This window comes from Erpetoichthys calabaricus, chromosome 11 (genome assembly GCF_900747795.2).
Source record: "Erpetoichthys calabaricus chromosome 11, fErpCal1.3, whole genome shotgun sequence".
NCBI classification, from domain to species: domain Eukaryota; kingdom Metazoa; phylum Chordata; class Cladistia; order Polypteriformes; family Polypteridae; genus Erpetoichthys; species Erpetoichthys calabaricus.
The window spans coordinates 19,438,737-19,461,416 of NC_041404.2; the positions used below are offsets into that span (position 1 = coordinate 19,438,737).

The following is a 22,680-nucleotide window of genomic DNA, read 5'->3' on the forward strand; positions in this document are numbered from 1 at the left end:
TTGTTATTTTTATGTCAATATTGGATCTAAGATAAATAAATTTAATGTCTTCTTGAAGAAAATGTGATTCTTTGAAATAAATTCATAGCGTTAGAAGTAGTTTGAGTTTTCAGTTTACAGCTTGAGACAGAAGGAGCAGCCGGCATGCTGGTTGGTGGGAGGTGAGTGCTATGCCATTGGGGATTGCTTTGATCTGTGTACCAAACTAATTCTCTGGCTGATAAATGTTTTGGGAGTTTCAGAAAGGAAAGCAGTGATGACAGGTGGGTGAAATGAAGGGCATCTATTGACTATTTATGTGCCAGCTTGTAGTTGCTAGTGGTTAAGAGTGCTATATTTTAGAAATCTTTAATTTATGTTTCAAGTGAAAGCAGTACAAAAAATAATACAACCTTACACCCAATCCCCTTAGGCATTTATTAAAAGTGTGCAGTTTTCCTGAAGGATGACTAAAATTTCCTTGTATTTTTATATTTATGTGGCTCAAAGCTGATAAACATACTTACTAATAATATAATTTTATAAAACTAATCAAGGAGGGAAAATCATTTGTGTGTCAGGATTGCAACGCACAAGAATACATTCTAACAGTCCATAGTCTCCTAATGCTAAGGTCTACCTCTTCAGTTTTACAGCAAGTGAATAAGCAGGAGACAATAGTCCATCACTGCTTCATCTTGGCAAACGTCCTGTGAAGTGCCTGTTTATTATATGATTAGTCATGATTCACATTCATCCCACTCCTTTAGTGGTGATTCTTTTCCTCCCACACTTCTATTAGTTTCACTGTTGGATGCCTCTTCCTGTCTCCCAAGCCACTTTCCATCTGCTACCTCAGAGCAGAGCTCTGTACCCAGCAGCTTCAGCAGCTGCCAACCCATACACACTACCTGATTCCTCAATGTTTACAAGGGTGAATCTGGTATTTTTATTTTTCCATTGACTACATTGAAATTGGAAACAAAATGCGATGAGCTACAGTATCTCCTATTAGATCATCTGAGTTATACTGTATAAAAATTATTGTACTTTATTTCAGGTATTGGATATAGAATATTGACATATCAGTTTACCTTTACCGGAGGTCCTTTTGAATTGGTTGTAGTAATTGAGCTTTCTTTTAAATTTTATTATTTCATAATGAAAAAGCACCCAGTGACAATAATACTCATTTCAAACAATTATCCCATTGTTGACTCAGACTTTGGGTGAGTCACGCCACTTGGTCAAGTTAAACTTTAAAAGAAAAAAAACTCACACATTTCTCCATTAAAACCTTTTTGCTGACAGTAGTCAGAATTATATTTAAGTCGCAATAAAATAAAATTTAAAGTGCTCATACTAATTAAAGATGTAAATTATAAATAAAAGTTGTGAAAATGTGAAAAATATATGCCTTACATACTTTTGGCACATTGAAACAAATAATCCTTAACAATACAGTGGACCCTTGACTTACGAACTCAATTCGTTCGCGAGGGCTGGTTGTAACTCAAGTTGGTTGTAACTCAAGACTATTTTTCCCATAAGAAATAATGGAAATACCCATAATGCGTTCTGAACCTCCCACAGCAACACTTACTTAACCTTTTCATAATTAAAAGGGTTGTATAATGTGCATAATTTACCAAAACACCAATAATTTTTCTAATGTATTTACCAAAAAGTTATAAAAAGTGCCCAGCCTACCAGAAACAACAATTTCATACTGTACTCACCATTTAATTTGACATCTTTGGGCTGCAGAAAGGGAGGAGGAGGAGAATGAAATGGAAGGTGGCTATTGGTTGGAAGGAGCCTCCTTGTACAAATATTTTCTTTGTAAAATTGTCGAGATGGTGGATTTCGACATGCTGTACATATTAGCGAGATCGGTCACATGAACACCACTCTCATATTTCCGCACAATTTCCTTCTTCATTTCGATTGTGATCACTTTCTTTACCTTCGTTACCTTCTCTTCCTTCCTTAGCAATTATTGAAAAAAATTATATAAATCACTGCACTGACCGAAATTACGTCCACAAACACATGCATCTGGGCTCCGACTGATGCTTACAAACGCTCTCTGCTGTTTGTTTACAATCGCGCAAGCGGATACTCGTGACCGCATTCAGGTCGTAGCGCAAGATGTTGGTCGTAAATCAAAACAAAAATTTTGGTCATAAATCAAGTTGTTCGCATGTCAGGCCGGTCGTATATCAAGGGTCGACTGTACTCTACTAGTACTACTACTGCTAGTTCTAATACAAATGGAATACATAGTTGTAAATAAAATGAAAGAAACAATAATATGTACTTAAGATTAGTTCATGTGGCTGCAGACTGGGGAAAAATAGGGAATCCACCAGGGAAACAGAAAAATGATTAACGCTCTCCATAGAATAACTATGTGAAGTGAGAAGGACTTAAAAAAAACTGGTAAATGCTATACATTAGTATAAACAAAAAACAACAACATACAACAAATTGTTTACATTTAAGTTTTTCCTCTAAGCAGATGCTTTTATCCAAACTGACTTAGAAAAGATGGCAACATAATCGAATAAACCTTCTGTGTGGGGGCTGTTTTTGAACAAGCGTTATAGGACAAACAAGAGCTCAAGAAGAGCTCAAAACAAATTGCAAGTTAGTTACACCTCTTTAGTTAAAAGAATCCATCAAAGCCATTATCAATTAGACAAATATTCACAGAACAAGAGTAGTGCAGTCAGCAGTCTGGATGGATGTGGGAAGCCTTTTCCAAAAGCTAGGATCTACATATGAATAGAGTCTTGGTTGAGGTTTGATGCCATGCAGAGGTGGCATCACCAGGTGCTGTTCAGTAACAGACCTGAGTGGGCAGCATGAGCATATGACCTCCTAAGTGTCTCCACATACAGGTGCATAGACAATAACCCATTGAGTACTCTGTAGGCAGGTATCAAAGATTTGAACTTAATGCATACTGCAAGATGGAGCCAGCGCAGCAACCTGAAAGCACAAAAATCTGAATTGAAAAGGAATTGTTGACATACTCTTATAGGACATATTGTTCAAAACTTTGTACTTATAAAATGGCAGCAATAAATTAATCTTCTATACTAATAAAAGGCAAAGCCCTCACTGACTCACTCATCACTAATTCTCCAACTTCCGTGTAGGTAGAAGGCTGAAATTTGGCAGGCTTATTCCTTACAGCTTACTTACAAAAGTTAAGCAGGTTTCATTTCGAAATTCTACGCGTAACGGTCATAATGGTCAACAATGTCCGCCATGTTAAACTTTCTTATTTATGGCCCCATCTTCACAAAATTTGTAGGCAGCTTCCCTGCGCTAACCAAAACCGATGTACGCACTTATTTCAGTGGTATGACGCCACTGTCGGCCGCCATATTGAACTTTCCAACGGTCTTTGTTACTTATGGGCCCATCTTCAAGAAATTTGGTACACAGGTTCCCAACACTAACTGAATCCTACTTACGTACATATATACGTCCATAGCCTGCAGCTCGGTCGCCGTATGATGCGGCGTTGGGTCCCCCATCCCCACACCTCCCACGTAGTTGGCTGCCTGCCTATATAAGGCCGTCCGTCGCTCTGGTCTCTTCATTCCCTTCCTTGCTTTGCCACGGTATTCACGTCTCCCTGCTGATAACTGCAGCCTTTTTATTTAATCCACGGCTTCTCCGCTGTTTTATTGTTCGTTTATTATGATTATAGTTATTGTGTAGGTATTTTAAACTTAGTTTACATTGTTCAGGTACCCATTTCCTTTATCGTTCCAACCGTACCCCCATTAACATGTCTATTGAGGTGATCACCATCGATCAAAGAACTGTCACTTACCGAGTAGTTTCCATGCCCGGAGATGGTGACTGCCTTTTCCATTCTCTGTGTTACATATTGCACGGCCATATCAGGCTCACTCTTGATATCCGGAGGAACATTGTGTCTTATGTATTGAATGACTGGGACAGGTTCAAGGTGTGGACTGATGACGGTACAGGAGATAATTATACTATACAGGAGCTTATAGTACTTACAGGAGCACTATAAGAGTGAAATGCTTAAGCCCTTCACCTATGTGAGTTGATGGCTGCCGCTGAATTGTTCGGTTGTCGCTTTCAAGTGTACCGAAATGGCCAAATATTATACACCTTTGGACAACCACCAATGCCTCTTAAACATCTTAGATTCACAGGTGACGATTTGAGTAGTGGACACTTTGATGTTTATGAATGTTTAAACTCTCAAAAGCTGGATGTGAAGTTATCAATGAAACCCATTTCAATTCAAATGCCTCCAATTTCCAGTAAGGCTCTGCTTTGCAATGACAATTAATAAGTCTCAGGGACACACCCTACAAAAGGTTGGCATTGATTTGAGGCAAGATTGCTTTTCACATGGACAACTATATGTTGCATGCTCAAGAGTAAGCTCAGCTCACAGCTTGGTCATATTACAACCGGAGGGCCGAACTGACAACATGGTATACAAAGAGATCCTTAACAAATCATTATTGGTATATTTTCCCTCAGTTTAAAAAGGTTTACTATTCTTCTTAATAAAAATTTTAAAGCAGTACTTCGCTGCTGCGAAGCACGCGTATTTTGCTAGTATACTTATACATGGTTAAGAAAATACAGCATCTGTATAATTATCAATTTAAATTACACAGCTTTCTAAACAGATTTTAAAATTTAGGAACTGTGATCTTAGAATTGGGCAGGTTTAATGTCTTCAGTGAACTTACACAGCACTACACTAGCACTTATTCATACAGTATAAGTAAGTTTGAGGATTTAAAAATGTAACAAAACTCTAATTAATAAGACACGCAGTAAGGACGTTACCTTGTCTTTCCTTAAGTTAATGTCATATGATTGGAAAAAGTTGTTCCAATTTGTTACTTCAGGCTTTTTTCCACTATAAAAGCATTTAGAGGAACACCTCTGTTTTCCACAGTTGCCAAATAACTGGACTTTGCTATTTTGTATTTCTTTCAACATAGCTGTGTGAACGGTTAGAGCATTTGTGTCTGACATTTCATGTAATGATTGCCAGACACAGCTCACAAAATGGTTTTAAGGTGTGTACCGACTGCCACCAGGCTGGCATAATGATCATCTGCTGCCAAGTTAGCACTGTTTATGTTATAATTACCTGATATTGACAACCGAACTGTATAATGAAGAATGCCTGATTCTTTGTGCCAAACACCACTCATCACTGCTATTGGGAAAAGAGCACAAATGAGATACAAAAATCTTACAAGTGTGAGCAGTGCTGCTTAGTGATTATGAAAATCCTTATTCAAGGGTTTCTGAAAAATCCAAGCAAGTGCAGTTGTTTTTTCTTTACTTGGCCAGCAAATGTTCAAAATATGTACATTTTAGAGGAGCCATATCTGTACCTGGGCCACAGTGATATCTCTTTTTTTGCAAAATACTGCACATTGCAAACCTTATGAGGCCCACAGTTCAGTGCTGCTGCTGCTTCACTACTGTAGAGTCCTGGCTTCAGCAACTGCCTCAGACATGATTTATATGAAGTCTGACATTCTTAAAATGTCTGTGTTTTTTTTTCCTCCCATTAACCAATTATGTGGAGGCTAGGTTCATTGGTAATGTTAAATTTGATCAGATGCGAGTTTGGTTGTAAATGCTATATTCCATAACCTTGTGTTTGAGTAAACAGGTTTGAAAATTAGCAAATTATGTTGTATAATTCACCAATATGCCCTGAGGTTCCATTTTCCTCTTCACTAATTGTACTTCCAGTGTTACTATATTGTGTATCGATTTCTTAAGATTTATCATGAACTACCTTTATTATGTCAAATGAACTGCTGTCATTTATTGCAGTTGTAATCCTGTAAGAGAAAACAGGACAGAAATCAAAGAGAATCCAGAAAATGTATGCTTGAAAAAGGCAATTTAGTCTCTTACATGTTCATTGTTGTAAGGTTTATGTGCAAAGAGCCACATTTTTAAATATTTCAGCTTCTAAAGCTAAATCAGCCATGAAACACTATAAATGGTCTTTTGCTTTCCATTATATCTTTGCAGATTCTAAAACCGCAGGTGAAGTTGACCTCGACAACAGAAGTGAGTGGGAGATTAAAACAATCACAAGTGCACTGAAACACTATCTCAGGTGGGAGATGTTTCTAGAAGTGACCAGGGCTTTATACTATGTCTGAATGCCTTTCAAACAAAGTATTGCATTACTCACTGGAACATAAAACTGAAAATGGGTAAATTTTTTCCCCTTTTAACCGTAATACTGTACCCTCTAAATTAGTAGTGAATGAGGAACAGTCAGCAGTACTTGCTTATTAGCTTTTATGAACACATCACAGCTGCTGGTTTTGCCTTGCATATAAGAATGCAATACATACACTGCATACACTCAGTCTGTTTTATAAGTTGTGCCATACAATAATATTTATAATTCTGATGAAAACTGTCACGAAAAATCAATGTGGTTACTTGAGTAATAAGTTAAAGCAAGACATGCTACTGGTGTTTTTATGGTAAAGATATAATTACTGAGTAAAACTTCAAAGAGGCACATACAGCCATTTTCAGACAAGTCTATGGGGGAATGGACAGATTCCTAGTCAACACTTGACATTTTGGTCAGTGTTAAAATAGGCGTAGAAGACGATATTGTGGCTTTAGAAAATGCATCAGGAATGTTTGGAAATACGAGAAGTAGAGAGGCAAAATTGTTTTAGGTCTTTCAAACACTGCAACCTTACATAAAGTTGAAGGCCACAGACAAATCAATCACCTTCATTTAGTATAGTTCCTTTCTATAGTGAACATAATTCCTGCAGATTTTAGAGAGCGATAGCATAATTGTTTACATATTCTTTTTATAAATGGAGTTACCATGCTTTTTGGAGAATGAGTTTGAACTAGTAACTTTTGGGTATAGAACCCTAAGCCTGAGCCACTGAGATTAAAGACTACACTGACAGAATGATGAAAGGTTAAAAGAAAATTGTACACACTTGCAAGAACAACTCATGCCATGTTTAAGAACGTGTGCTCATTTGACTAATTTTTTTATTTTGCTTTCATCATCTTCACATTTCAGTGTGTGCATTTTAATATCTCATATAGATTTGACTCCACTTTGGTGGTCCACCCACCTTTTCATTTCCTGAACTAATTTCTTCCTGGAAGCATCATTGCTGAGTTTTTCCCTGGCAGCATCAGCTGTGAAACATTGCTGGTTCACATGCAGCTATCTACATTCTCTGACGTTGTAATCTATTACAGGTACCAGTCATCATAACCTACACGTCTCAGGGATGTGGAATGAAACCCTGTAGCGTCCCAAGCATAGACTGTATTTAAGTCTTCTTTGAGTTTAACAAATATAATAGTCACAATAGCAGAGTAAGAGTTTGTGCATTTTGTGGCTGATGCTATTATGCTAGTCTTGTGTCATTAAGCCAAGGTACTCAGATGTTTCAGTTACTTCATTTGGCCTTTTATTTAATGTGGCTTTTAGGAACAAGATAATAGTGCTATATAGCATGCTGTCTTTTATGTGTTGTTCAGGAAAGATAAGAGTTAAGCAGCAGGTGGATAAAAAGCTCAATAGAGGTTCTAATTAAAGGAAAATTGGCTTTAGAAATCTCAGAAAGTCTTGAGAGGGCAGGTTCCTAGGCCGGAAGCTCTAGCACTGCCAGAGAGTACAACCTGAATTTTAAGTCAGGGACTTTCCAGTTTGAATCTAGCTGCTGGCATTTTTGTTTGTTATATTTTTAGTCTATAAAGCTAGTCTGGCTTGCCTGATGCATCAAAGCCATTTATCAAGCAGGACTGTTTCTCTTTAGAAAAATGTAGTTATTGCATAATATACCATAATTGCCATGCTTAAGTCATTCGTTATATATTAAGTAATTATATTTTCCTTATTTTTATTTCCTCTTTTCTTTCAGGATATTGCCAGGACCCCTTATGACTTATCAGTTTCAACGAAGCTTTATTAAAGCAGCTAGTAGGTATTGCTTTATATATACTAGTTACATGGGTGGGTTAGTTTATATACACTACCGATCAAACATTTTAGAACTTCCCTGTTTTTCCAGTTTTTATTGAAATTTAAGCCTTTCAAGTCTACAGAATAAACTAAAATGGTACAAATTACTGCAAGAGAAAAAAACAGTTTAGTTTAGGTACCTATCACACAAGCTGTTGACTCTCTGAAACTTGCATTCTGATTTTGTTGTGGTTTTGAGTCTGCCAGGTCAGTTTCCATCAGAGTTTCCTCCAGTTTTCAAGTTCCTTTTCATGCTGTAGGAAACTGTACTCACTTGAAACTCGACTTTATTTGCACTTTCTTAATAGGAAAATCTAAATATCTTACTTTCTTAATTGCCCTTTTCTCACCATTATAACAATATACAGTGCAATATTGCCCAAATAATGCTTCAGAGGGGGAAGCAGCACAGCTTGTTCCAATACTGCATTTATACAGACAGAGGGTTTGTAAATAATTGACAAAAGATGAGACACCTGCAGGAATTGTTTGCAATTGACTATCAAGGCGTGATGAACGTCCTCTGCTGATAAAAAGCTGTAAGTTGTTAACCTAATCCTTGTTTCCTTAAAAGGGATATTTTGTGTAATTCTGAAAATTACATTACTTTTCATTTTTTGGTAACAAACCTTTTTTTTAACTTCTGGTAGTTTACCCCTTACCTTTCTACCATTTTAGTTTATTCCAGAAACTGGTTCTAAAACTTTTGACTAGTAGCGTATATACACACATGTGTGTGTTTCCCTGGCATGAGTATAGAATGAAAGAGATAGCAGAAAGAGATTGCTGTAGTTGCTAAAAATCTGCATGGAATTTGGAACACCCCTTGTTTTATAATAATGTGTACTATGCTTAAGATAATGTTTGATACCTAATTTTTCTGAAAAAAAAACTTTTTTTTTTCTCCCTTTCTTCCCCATTAAGCTTCTTGCTAATGGACCAAGCTGAAAGTTACCTAATAAAACGATTTAATTCAAGGTCACATTCTTAAAGGGATGTGTTATGATTTAATTGTGCTATAAGACAAGGATGCTGAGTCAGCGCAGACACTTATATGACACAGATAGACTGTGCACTACACAGGTGACTTTGTCATGTTAAAGGAAAATGACCAAATTTATAACATAAGGGAGATTTTGAAATACTTGTGTAATGTTTATTTAAACCAACTAGGGGGCTTCGCTCGCCAACACCCGTGTTTGGTTTTCCAGATACACACTTTTAAGATTTTTTTTCTTTGAATTGTTGCTATTTCATTACTTTCACTTTTATTTCAGAACTTCTGTAAAAACAATATTTGTAATCTTGTAGTCCCAATATGCTGAATCTTTTTAATGAGGTCAGGATAGGTTTCTCTGTTTGGAATTTCAGCATAGACAAAACGATCTACATCATCAGCAGTTCATATTTTCTTTTTACAAAGTAACAAAGTAAGTAGAGTTCTGCATTGGACTCCTGTCTGTAAAGTCATGCTATTTTCCTCTCACAGTTCCAAAGGTACATGGGGTTACCAAGGTGATACCCCTGCTTTTGTCTAGGTTTTTGTATAAGGGCTAGACAGAACATTTTTGACTCCTGGGGTAAATATAGGTTTTTAAATAAGCAGACAGATAAATATATATACATTAACAAAGTAACCAATAAATGCATGTGCGGTAAACTCCGTTTTTGAAATTCTCAAGATTCTTTATTTGTCACATGCATAGTTAGTTATACAGGACAACACGCAGTGAAATGCATCCTGATCCGCTTATCAAAAACTGTGCAAAGTTAGAAGAATATCAGTTAGATTAACAAAAAGTCATAGATCGAAAGATAACAGTATAGTAGAGCATAATAAATAAGTACAATTATGTCAATAAAGTAGAATTAAGTGTTAAGGTGCAATTGTGTAGTAATTATTGTGCAAAACCAAAGTTAGACTGGTGCATAGTTAAATGAGGCAGTTTGTTTGTTTGCGCTACTGCGATCTTTAATTTTTTATATTTTCTAATTTTCCTACTTTCATATCCTTTAACTGTCTCCACATGTGTATAGTGCCGTTTTTTTGAGCCTTTCTAATTTCCCTGGTTTCATAGTCTCTAACCTGCTCTGCATGTGTTTAGCGCCAACGTTTGTAAACGTCTTTATGAAGTTCCACTTTCTTTTACTCAATGTCATTTAATTCTGAGCTGGATTGGATGTGCTTTTTTTTCCAATTCCACTTGTTCCGGGCTGATAATTACTTTCCTTATTTTCTGAATTTACACCTCGATTATTCTTTTTTGCTCTTTTTTCTGTCCAACGCATTTGAGTCTCTTTTCTCCGCGCTGCTTTCTTCTTCGCTTATATGTCGACATTTAATTTATAACGTACTGTCCTTATACGCTTTATATGCGCTGAGAGCCCTGGATCTGTGTGTGCTCAAATCCTTCACAAGACTGAATGTTTTGCTGCCTATTGTCCTATTTGATAGATTGTAAGTAGGGCGTGTCTTTGGTCTCGCGGGTCTTTAAAATTGTCTTTCGAGAGGATCACGTGTCGTAGACTTGCTTTTTGGTTTGCTTTCCAGGATTTCCTTTTATAATAGACTAGCAAAATACCCGCGCTTCGCAGCGGAGAAGTAATGTGTTAAAGAGGTTATGAAAAAGTAAAGGAAACATTTTAAAAATAACGTAACATGATTGTCAATGTAATTGTGTTGTCATTGTTATGAGTGTTGCTGTCATATATATATATATATATATATAATATATATATATATATATATATATACATATATATATATATATATATATATATATACATATATATATATATATATATATATCTATATATATATATATCTACATATACATACATACACACATACATACACACACACATATATATATATATATATATATATATACACAGACACATATATATACATAAATATTTACATATCTACATATATACACATCTACATATATATATATGTAATTGTGTTGTCATTGTTATGAGTGTTGCTGTCATATATATATATATTTATATATATATATATATTTATAGCAAAATACCCGCGCTTCGCAGCGGAAAAGTAGTGTGTTAAAGAGGTTATGTAAACATATATATACATAAACATATATACATATATATACATATCTACATATACATATATATACATATACACATCCACATATACATATACATATATATACATATACAAATTTACATATCTACATATATATATATATAGATATAAATATAGACATACATATATACATACATACATTCACATTATATATATATATATATATATATATATATATACTGTATATACTGTATATATACATATCTACTTATTGGCTCCTGTATTTAGGATATAGCGGGTTGGATAATGGACGGATGGACATCTGTATGCATAGCCCTATTTGCCCGTTTTTGTTTTTTTTCTTTCTTCAGTAATATTTCAGTAAACCCGGAGCTTGTCAGTTCAAATCCTGGTACTGACACCACTGTGTGACCCTGAGGAAGTCACTTCACCTGCCTGTGCTGCAAAAAACAAAAGTAATGTAACAAATTGTACCTCAGATGTTGCAAGTTGCTGGAATAAAGGCATAAGTAAAATAGATAAATATGTATTATACACATAGGAACTATTTATTCATTTATTTTCAGTTAAGTCATCTGCAGCAAACTTTTATAAATGAGGGTTTCTCATTTTTAGATAGTGCAAACTGTTTCTTCTTCATTGACGTTTTCTCTTGGAGAGCTTTTTTCATTTCATTGAAAATTAAAGCAGCAGCTGCCAAAATATGTAGCTTTCTTATTAATTTTTCAACATTGTGTAAAATAAATTTATAAAGTAACATAAAAGGTTTAAATACTGGTTATTCTTTTACACTAAAATATTACTAAAGAGATACAAAAAAAGTAAAATGGATATGTTCTTTTTCTTTAAGGAGATTAAATATTACTGAAGAAAGAAAAAAATAATAAAACAGCCAAATGGGGCTATGCATACGAACTTAAAAGGTTTAAATAAAACAGAAATAAATATTTTATTTTTACTTGCTTAACTTGTGGAGGGTGTATCCTGTAGCAAAGCCCTAACTTTTTTCGTGAAAGCCCGTTTCAGTCAATAAGTTTTAAAAACAGGTGTAAAGATATTGACAATAAGCTAAGCAAACCCACCAAGACATGGAATCGTTTAAATCAAGTATCATTACATCTTCCTTTCTTAAAGAGAAGTAAGGCAGTACTTATAAGCTTACATATTTATATATAGACATACATACATATATATATATATATCTATATCCGAAGCCGTGCAAGCACACTCTTGAGAATGCAACGTATAGTTGTACAGAAGAAAAGCAATCTTGCCTCAAATGAATGGCAACCTTTTGTAGGTCTATGAACTTAATTTAAACTTTAGGTTTACACGGTGCTTTCTTTCCGAAGTACCTGCACTCATGAATATGTCTGTATGTGTTAGTCAGTCAAATCCACGCGCTTCGCACCGGCGAAGTACCGCTTTTAAATTTTTTTTATTAAGAAGAAAAGAAAACCTTTTTAAATTGAGGGAAATATACTAATAACAGTTTGTTAAGGATCTGTTTTTTTGTGAAGCTGCCTTCACTCGAGTGATCACTTCGAGCTCACTTGCTGGCCAACCATAAGCGTTACCTGGTAGGTAACCACCCATACAATCAGATTGTGAATCAGACTACGAATGCCGTGAATGTAATTACCCCGATCTACATGTTGTGAAATAAACGAACCACACGCCGTGGCGCAATTTTAGGGGCTTCGCCTGTAGCGCTGACGTCCGAGGTTCGATTCCCGTAAGGGAGTGAAGTGAGTGGCTGGTTACCTACCAGGTAGCGCTTATGGTTGGCCAGCAAGTAAGGTAACATCAGCCACGGTGCCTTCAGTTGTGAGAAGCAGATCATAGAATGGTTGAAAATAGTTTACTGTCAAATAATGCAAAGAATAAGCGACACGTCTTTCCCCCTTATTCTTGGCTCATCAGGCGTACACACTCACTGCACTCGCTTAAGGTAATCGAACCTCGGACGTCAGCGCTAGAGGGGCTTCGCAGCGGTGAAGTATTGCTTTTAAATTTTAATTAAGAAGAAAAGAAAACCTTTTTAAATTAAGTCTTAAAAAGAGGTGTAAAGATATTGACAATAAGCTACGCAAACCCACCAAGAAATGCAATCGTTTAAATCAAGGCGCGAGCCGAAAAACACCATCCCATAATATTAGTTAACGATTAACACATTTCTATATGTATTGTAAGCATACAATACAACTGATAATATGTTGCGCTTATTTATCTGGTGTACCGACATTTTTGCGCGTTTAACATCTGAAATCTAACGTGGTTTGTGCCCTTCAGAATGAAAACAGTTTGCATTTACCTTTTTAATAAAAGGCGAGCTTTTAAGCCTGAGAAATCACCCCGTAAATGCACACGTTTAATTGCACATGTGTTAATATGTATGCTTACACAGTATTAAAAGACACTCAAAAATTAACGTCATTTACCTTCGTTCCCGCGTTTGACTCATGCTGTAAATCTCTTCCTTGTTTTTAGTTCACGTGATTACGTAGGAGGCGTGATGACGCGATATGTGACTCTGCCTCCTCCATTAGAGTATATGGACAAAAAACAGATTCCAGTTATGACCATTACGCGTAGAATTTCGAAATAAAACCTGCCTAACTTTTGTAAGTAAGCTGTAAGGAATGAGCCTGCCAAATTTCAGCCTTCCACCTACACGGGAAGTTCGAGAATTAATGATGAGTGAGTCAGTCAGTCAGTCGGTGAGTCAGTGAGGGCTTTGCCTTTTATTAATATGTATAGATAGATATAATACATAATCTACTGTAGAATGAAATAACACTCATTAAGAACAGCGGTTGGCTTCTGCATACAATATTTATTTCTGTGTCTTGAAATATCAGTCTGCTGCTTAATTTTTATATTAAGGGCTTGTTGATGACACATTATTATCAAGACCCAGAAACAATTATACAGGGATACACTCTGTGGCCAAATTATTAGACACAACTGCTCATTAATCCAAACCAGCAACCCTGCGATTCTCGAAAGAATCGCAAATCCAAGACTGGCAATCACTTTCTGTTCCCTCCGATATTTGTAGGGATGAAATATCATGGAGGGTGGGTGCATCCACAGTGCCACTCACAGTATGGCGGCGACGTTGACGTACGATTCTGCTAGTCATGAGGCGCGTTTCAGAAGCGCGTTGTAGGCTCCTTCATGTATTGTTTTTATCCATGCAGTCTCGCTTTTGGCAGCGGTGGTAGTGTGAACGACTTGCCTGTTGCCTCTGGCATCTGTGTATATATACTGTACAACCCGGCGTGCACGCTGCACTCATAATAACCGCTTTTCCAGCAGGGTGATCTACCACGTCCGCATCACGATTTATGTACTCCATTAGCGACTTGTAGTTATCGGCCCTCAGTGCAGGTTGGTTGTTTTTAATCCATTGGAGATCATGTGATTGTGCTCGAACGTAAACATCACCTATGTATTGTTGAGTTAGCTTTCCTGCATTGATTAATGGATTAAACTCGTCTCTCACTGAGAGTCTGTAGGACAAATATTCTTTCATTGATACCCGTGATCTTTTCTGTGCTTGATTTGTTTCATATCTGCAAATTCCAGCACTCCATCCTTCCTGGCCAGTTGGAAACAAAACCTCTTTGCAACAGTGGTGTGCAGAAGGGCGTCTTTGAATGAACAGCGTGTTTTAACTTTGAGACAAACATGCTACAGAAGCAGAAGGACACACAGGGTTTATGTGTTGTCATCTAAGAACATAATGAAGAATCTGCAATGTGTGTGCGTGTGTGTTATTACCAAAACTAAGTCTAAAGATTGGTAAAGCGTCTTATGATTAGAAGAATTGTGATTTCTGCTGTAAAATATACTGTAGATATTAGTTCTTGAAAATCATGTCATTGACATTAATTCCTGGATATGTCTAGTCGGGGATCGGCAGCACAGACTGATGATGATAGTGTTGTGGCTTACGAAATCTTTTCCCGGCACTTATTAGATTTTTTAATACTAATCAAGCATTATTTGAATGCCACAGTGTTTGTAAGCTTTGTTGCCGATTATGTGCATCCCTTTATGGCCGTGGTGTACTTTCTTCAACATGATACTCCCATCAGTATAATGCGGTATGTCAGAGGACATATGTTGTCTCAAACTAGTTCTACAAAAATTAAAATGACTTCAGTTTACTCCAGTGACCTGGGATGAGCATAGGTCTGCAACAACTACATGATGCTACTGAGTCAGTATGCACCAAAATCTATAGCAAATGTTTCCAGCATCTTGTTGAATCCATGCCTTGAAGAATTCAGGCTTGTCTTCAGGCAAAGTGGATCCCCCGTGGTACTAGACAGGGGTACCTATTAAAGTGGCTACTAAATATAACTGGTGTAAGCACAGCAGGTGAAAAAGAAAAAGCAGTCAAATATTATAGATCAGTAGAAATGTGTAAAAATGACTAAAGCCAGGCCTCCATTCATTTCTTATCCATAAAATACATTTTTTTAATGCCAGGCTTGCATAGGATCACTTTGGTAAAATATCAAGCAGATTTTTATAGTCCACTTCCATTTGCCATACTTAGTTTCATATATTGAAAATAAGGGTAGTGAAATTAAGTAAAAACATGCCATTACTATTATTTTAGGTATTCATTCTCGATATTCTTAAACTCTGTAATTTAATGCATATATTAAACTTTTTATATGTTTTCAATTCCATCAAACCTATGCTTCCTCTCATATTGAAGTACTAGACAAGCTAACTTTGAAAGGTAATGGTGCTTATATTTTTCAGAGTGAGGTATATTAAGTTTTGTTGCTTTTGCTGGAATTCTACTTGAAAAACAAGCAGATCTCGAACAAGACAAATTTTTATAGACTAAAATTCAGAAGACTGTTATTCAGAAATTCACAGGGCCTTTGAAGCATGGCTACTACAGAACAAACATTTGTGCATCCTTACTAGCTTTAGGCAGTTTTTTTTATTGGAGATGTTTGTTTCTATTGAAATGATTTTGCAGTTTAGTGTTTGGCAGGTCATCAAGATACATGATTTTGTGAGCCTACCTAGAGGGGCTTTTGCAGATATTTTCTGTTTATTGCTAGTTAACACATTCAAATTGGCATTTAATGTCAACCCAGGAACACATCAAGAGTGGTAATTATAGACATTTATCACATGGTATTAGCAAATATATGGTTCATCAGTAGAAAAATAAATGTTTCCAATTTTTGTTAAACCACAAATGCAGTGAATAATTAATGTTAAGATTAACTTAATGACATTGTTTTTCTTTCTCTTATTTTCTTGAAGACTCTGTAATTTTATATCATGAAATTGCAAAACAAAATTGTGAATCTTTTCTCAAGATGAATTTTCATTTTAATTTCTCAGAACTTGATAACCCAGAAGCAAGGATTGCTGAGATTCATAGCCTTGCTCATCGACTTCCAGAAAGAAACAGACAAATGCTTCAGCTGCTCATGGAGCACCTTGAAAAGCAAGTATTACTGTTGAGATCTAATGTATATCTGTGTAAAGTGTCAATTAATAAAAGTACATATAACACCTTTCACATCAAACACCATGATAAAGACAAGGCAGGCGACTAAAATGAGCTAAACAAGGTGAACGAATCAATCGTGGTTTTGCAAGGACTACATATAAGATACTCAGAGCAGCATCAGTAAAAGAAGAACTTCAAAAGGGAAGGGCAGAAACCAAAAAAGAAGAAATCTAAATATCAAAGTTAAGAAAACAGCAGAGAGAGAGTGCAAGGTTGTTAGGGAAATGGATTATCAGTGCCTGTCTAAGGGACACAATTAGCTGTCATAGATTAAAGAACATTCATTTTAAGATAAGACTTTAAGATCTTTAAGATCAAATTGAACTATGCATAATTCCAGACAGGGGGCATCTTACAGCTAAATTATCATATCATATACAGCCATGGCCGAAATTATTGACACCCCTGGAATTTTCCCAGAAAATGCACCATTTCTCCCAGAAAATTATTGCAATTACAAATGTTTTTGTATATACATGTTTATTTCCTTTATGTGCATTGGAACAACACAAAAAACAGAGAAAAAAAGCTAAATCTGACATCATGTCACACAGAGCTCCAAAAATGGGCCGGACAAAATTATTGGCACCCTTTCAAAATTGTGGGTAAATCGTTTTATTTCAAGCATATGATTCTCGTTTGAACTCACCTGTGGCAAGAGACAGGTGCTGGCAATATAGCAATCACACCTGAAACCAGTTAAAATGGAGATAAGTTGACTCAACCTTTCTGTAGTGTGCCACACTAAGCATGGAGAACAGAAAGAAGAGCAGAAAATTGTCTGAGGACTTGAGAACAAAAATTGTGGAAAAATATCAACAATCTCAAGGCTACAAGTCCATCTCCAGAGATCTTCATGTTCCTTTGTCCACTGTGCGCAACATAATCAAGAAGTTCACAACATATGGCACTGTAGCTAATCTCCGTGGACGTGGATGGAAGAGAAAAATTGATAAAAGACTGCAACGAAGGATAGTCCGAATGGTGGATAAACAACCCCAATCAACTTCAAAACATATTCAAGCTGTTCTGCAGACTCAGGGTACAATAGTGTCAGCTTGAATTATCCGTTGATATCTGAATGAAATGAAACGCTATGGCAGGAGAGCCAGGAGGACCCCACTGCTGACACAGAAACATAAAAAAGCCAGACTGGAGTTTGCCAAAATGTACTTGAGGAAGCCAAAATCCTTCTGGGCGAACGTCTTGTGGACAGATGAGACCAAGGTAGAGCTTTTTGGTAAAGCTCATCATTCTACTGTTTACAGAAAACGGAATGAGGCCTACGAAGAAAAGGACACAGTACCTACAGTCAAACATGGTGGAGGTTCTAAGATGTTTTGGGGATTTTTTGCTGCCTCTGGCACTGGATGCCTTGACTGTGTGCAAGGTATCATGAAATCTGAAGACTACCAAAAGATATTGGGGCGCAATGTAGGGCCCAGTGTCAGAAAGCTGGGTCTGCGTCAGAGGTCATGGATGTTCCAGCAAGACAATGACCCCAAACATACCTCTAAAAGCACCCAGAAATGGTTGAATACAAAGCGCTGGAGAGTTCTGAAGTGGCCAGCAATGAGTCCGGATCTAAATCCGATTGAACACTTATGGAGAGATCTCAAAATTGCTGTTGGGAGAAGGCGTCCTTCAAATCTGAGAAACCTTGAGCAGTTTGCAAAAGAAGAGTGGTCGGAAATTCCAGTTGAGAGGTGTAACAAGCTTGTTGATGGTTATAGGAAGCGCTTGATTTCAGTTATTTTTTCCAAAGGGTGTGCAACTAAATATTAAGTAGAGGGTGCCAATAATTTTGTCCAGCCCGGTTTTTGAGTTTTGTGTGAAATTATGTCAGATTTGGCTTTTTTTCTCTGTTTTTTTGTGTTGTTCCAATGCACATAAAGGAAATAAACATACAGTGCGTCCGGAAAGTATTCACAGCGTATCACTTTTTCCACATTTTGTTATGTTACAGCCTTATTCCAAGATGGATTAAATTCATTTTTTGCCTCAGAATTCTACACACAACACCCCATAATGACAACATGAAAAAAATTTACTTGAGGTTCTTGCAAATTTATTAAAAATAAAAAAACTGAGAAAGCACATGTACATAAGTATTCACAGCGTTTGCCATGAAGCTCAAAATTGAGCTCAGGTGCATCCTGTTTCCCCTGATCATCCTTGAGATGTTTCTGCAGCTTAACTGGAGTCCACCTGTGGTAAATTCAGTTGACTGGACATGATTTGGAAAGGCACACACCTGTCTACATAAGGTCCCACAGTTGACAGTTCATGTCAGAGCACAAACCAAGCATGAAGTCAAAGGAATTGTCTGTAGACCTCCGAGACAGGATTGTCTCAAGGCACAAATATGGGGAAGGTTACAGAAAAATTTCTGCTGCTTTGAAGGTCCCAATGAGCACAGTGGCTCCATCATCCGTAAGTGGAAGAAGTTCGAAACCACCAGGACTCTTCCTAGAGCTGGCCGGCCATCTAAACTGAGCGATCAGGGGAGAAGGGCCTTAGTCAGGGAGGTGACCAAGAACCCGATGGTCACTCTGTCAGAGGTCCTCTATGGAGAGAGGAGAACCTTCCAGAAGGACAACCATCTCCGCAGCAATCCACCAATTAGGCCTGTATGGTAGAGTGGCCAGACGGAAGCCACTCCTTAGTAAAAGGCACATGGCAGCCCACCTGGAGTTTGCCAAAAGGCACCTGAAGGACTCTCAGACCATGAGAAAGAAAATTCTCTGGTCTGATGAGACAAAGATTGAACTCTTTGTTGTGAATGACAGGCGTCACGTTTGGAGGAAACCAGGCACCGCTCATCACCAGGCCAATACCATCCCTACAGTGAAGCATGGTGGGTGGTAGCATCATGCTGTGGGGATGTTTTTCAGCGGCAGGGACTGGGAGACTAGTCAGGATAAAGGGAAAGATGACTGCAGCAATGTACAGAGACATCCTGGATGAAAACCTGCTCCAGAGGGCTCTTGACCTCAGACTGGGGCGACGGTTCATCTTTCAGCAGGACAATGACCCTAAGCACACAGCCAAGATATCAAAGGAGTGGCTTCAGGACAACTCTGTGAATGTCCTTGAGTGGCCCAGCCAGAGCCCAGACTTGAATCCGATTGAACATCTCTGGAGAGATCTTAAAATGGCTGTGCACCGACGCTTCCCATCCAACCTGATGGAGCTTGAGAGGTGCTGCAAAGAGGAATGGGCGAAACTGGCCAAGGATAGGTGTACCAAGCTTGTGGCATCATATTCAACAAGACTTGAGGCTGTAATTGCTGCCAAAGGTGCATCGACAAAGTATTGAGCAAAGACTGTGAATACTTATGTACATGTGATTTCTCTGTTTTTTTATTTTTAATAAATTTGCAAAAACCTCAAGAAAACTTTTTTCACGTGGTCACTATGGGATGTTGTGTGTAGAATTCTGAGGAAAAAAATGAATTTAATCCATTTTGGAATAAGGCTGTAACATAACAAAATGTGGAAAAAGTGATGCGCTGTGAATACTTTCCGGATGCACTGTATGTATACCAAAACATTTGTAATTGCAACAATTTTCTGGGAGAAATGGTGCATTTTCAAGGAAAATTCCAGGGGTGCCGATAACTTCGGCCATGACTGTACCATGTTTCTGTTTCTTGAAATTCCAATAACCTTTCACAAGTTTTTCAAAGACTGCATTAAAAACTGAAATGGGCCAAGCAATTCACTGAGTTAAAAGTGCTGTCAAGGCAGACTACAAGAATTAGAGGGCATTCACATAGTGTGCATCATTCTTCAAAACCCTGGCCTATTTTTATTTTAGATAACTCTCTAGGGAGAGAGACACTCTAAAGCAGGTTTAACTTTCTAAGTGGATAAAAATAGTGTCCAGTTATTCCAAGTAAGTTAAGCTATTTGATGCACTTTTGATTTGGAGCATAATAGACAGAATAAGATGTAGTGAAACTATGATAGAAATTTGATGTGATACAGAAGTTTGCAAGTTAAGTGACAGTAATTGCCATGTAATACCACCATTATGCCACATTTACAGGAGTTAAAATGGTATATTGGGGGAAAGCTCTTTGCAGTCATTTTAATTAAAATGAACACATCTATATTACTAACCGAGAATGGTAAACCGGATCTATATTACTAACCAAGAATGGTAAACCGGATATGGACGCAGGAACATGCCCGTGGACGCAGGAGACATAGTGCGCAGGCGCCACACAAAGCCCCCCTCCCCAGAGTGAAACAGGAGAGAAGTAATATGGAAGCAGGTACATACCCATGGACGCAGGAGACATAGTAAAACAAGAGGAGTCAACGCCCTGCCCCAGAGTGAAGTGGGACACACTACGGAGTCCACAAAGGTTCATACATCAAACCCGAGATGGTACGGACAGTGGGGAGCCCCAGAGTGACACGGGCAAACGCTCCGTATTAAACATACGTCATCCTCACACGTCCAAACTATACAGCATAGGTAAATCACATTACAGTGATGCATTATTAACAGTACGGTAAAGATCACAGTATCACAAACAAATGGAAATTATTACTCGAAAAAGGGAAAATATAATCACCACGGACCAGATCTCATTGAAACAAAAGCAGGATAAAGTGAGGTCAGAAATGAAAGACAGAGTACAAAACAAAGTAAAACGTCATAAAGAGGTTAAACAAGGGGGCCAAACACATGGAGAGCAGGTTACAGATAATGAAAACCGGAGTTCAAAAGCTTCAAAAACAAGAGCTCGACTGACCGAGATACAAAGTGAAACGGGAAACACTACGGAGTCCGCAGTGGTCCACAATGCACCGCATAATAGTACGGACGGAGCTCCGTATTAACAGTGGGAGGTCCCAGAGTGACACGGGCAAACGCTCCGTATTAAACGTGCGTCATCCTCACACGTCCAAACTATACAGCATAGGTGAATCACATTACAGTGATGCATTATTAACTACAACGCGCGTCTCAAGCCGCAGAAGCAGGGCAAGCACAGGTTCAAAACAACGCAGGCTCCTACAACGCGTGTCTGAAACTATAGCTGCCCAGCGGGCACGGGTTCAAAACGCCGGGGGTAGGCGAGCGAAGCAAGCAGGGGGTGGAGCCCCCTTGTTAGTATTTAAATGAAAACTGTAACAGTAGCAGTAGACACAAACACAAAATAAATCACAAAGGATTCCCCAACTAGTCTCTTTAGGGTTAGATTTTCTCAAGAATAACCAGTGTGAGTTGATGACAGAATAACTCATATAGCAAACTTTGGCTTAGGTAAACAGCATAATCATAATCAATTGAATAGTAATAATCATTATTTACCTTTTTTATTTGTAAATAGCTAATTGAACATATTTGTTAATAGCTGTTTAAGCATGATAGTGCTCTCTTCAGTGTGGTTTGTCTATGCCCTGCTTTTTTCATCTTTCTCTTCCCGTATGTGACTTCCTAACTTTTTGGTCTGTTTTATCCTTCTCTGGTAATGTTCTGTATTTCATAACTGCATGTGTAACCTATACTTTTGAAGCATATACCTAGTTGTAACACCATCAAAAAGCATTTTTACAGATTTTATTGATGGAGCTTCAGTAACTAAAATTTATATAACTTAATTCGGATAAAAACCAACTTGGAATCATGAAAAAGAGTAGAAAGGGGGACCTATAAGGTTTGTGTGTGTGTTAGTTTTTACTTAGAGTTTAGGTTCCTGGTGTGAACTTGCACAAAATGCAGGTTCCATGTATTGCACACTGTGATAAAAATTACTCAAAATCCAAAATGTTACCTTGTGTGTGAATAAAAGGTACTTGTACCTTATATCAGATATAAATTATATTTAATACTCTTTCTGAACCACATCCTTAAAAATAAGTTTTGTGTTAAAAATAAGATCTTAGGTTAATTTTTACACATAATTATGTTTGCAGATGATTAATCATTCATCCATGTCATGGTCAAAGAAGCCGATTCTTTTAGGTTCCCGTATTTGAACCAAAACATACATG

General features: G+C 37.3%; 1 protein-coding gene across 5 annotated transcripts in view; it reads left to right on the top strand.

The window, feature by feature from the left end:
- The window catches only part of LOC114660226 (rho GTPase-activating protein 26-like), a 254,418-nt gene that overhangs the window by 161,312 nt on the left and 70,426 nt on the right, over window positions 1–22,680 (top strand). For all 5 annotated transcript variants that reach the window (XM_028812773.2, XM_028812772.2, XM_028812771.2 and 2 more), the window contains exons 15-17: window positions 6,052–6,139; window positions 7,941–7,999; window positions 16,497–16,602. In XM_028812773.2, coding sequence (XP_028668606.1) covers window positions 6,052–6,139; window positions 7,941–7,999; window positions 16,497–16,602 — 253 coding nt within the window. The remainder of the gene's footprint in view (window positions 1–6,051; window positions 6,140–7,940; window positions 8,000–16,496; window positions 16,603–22,680) is intronic.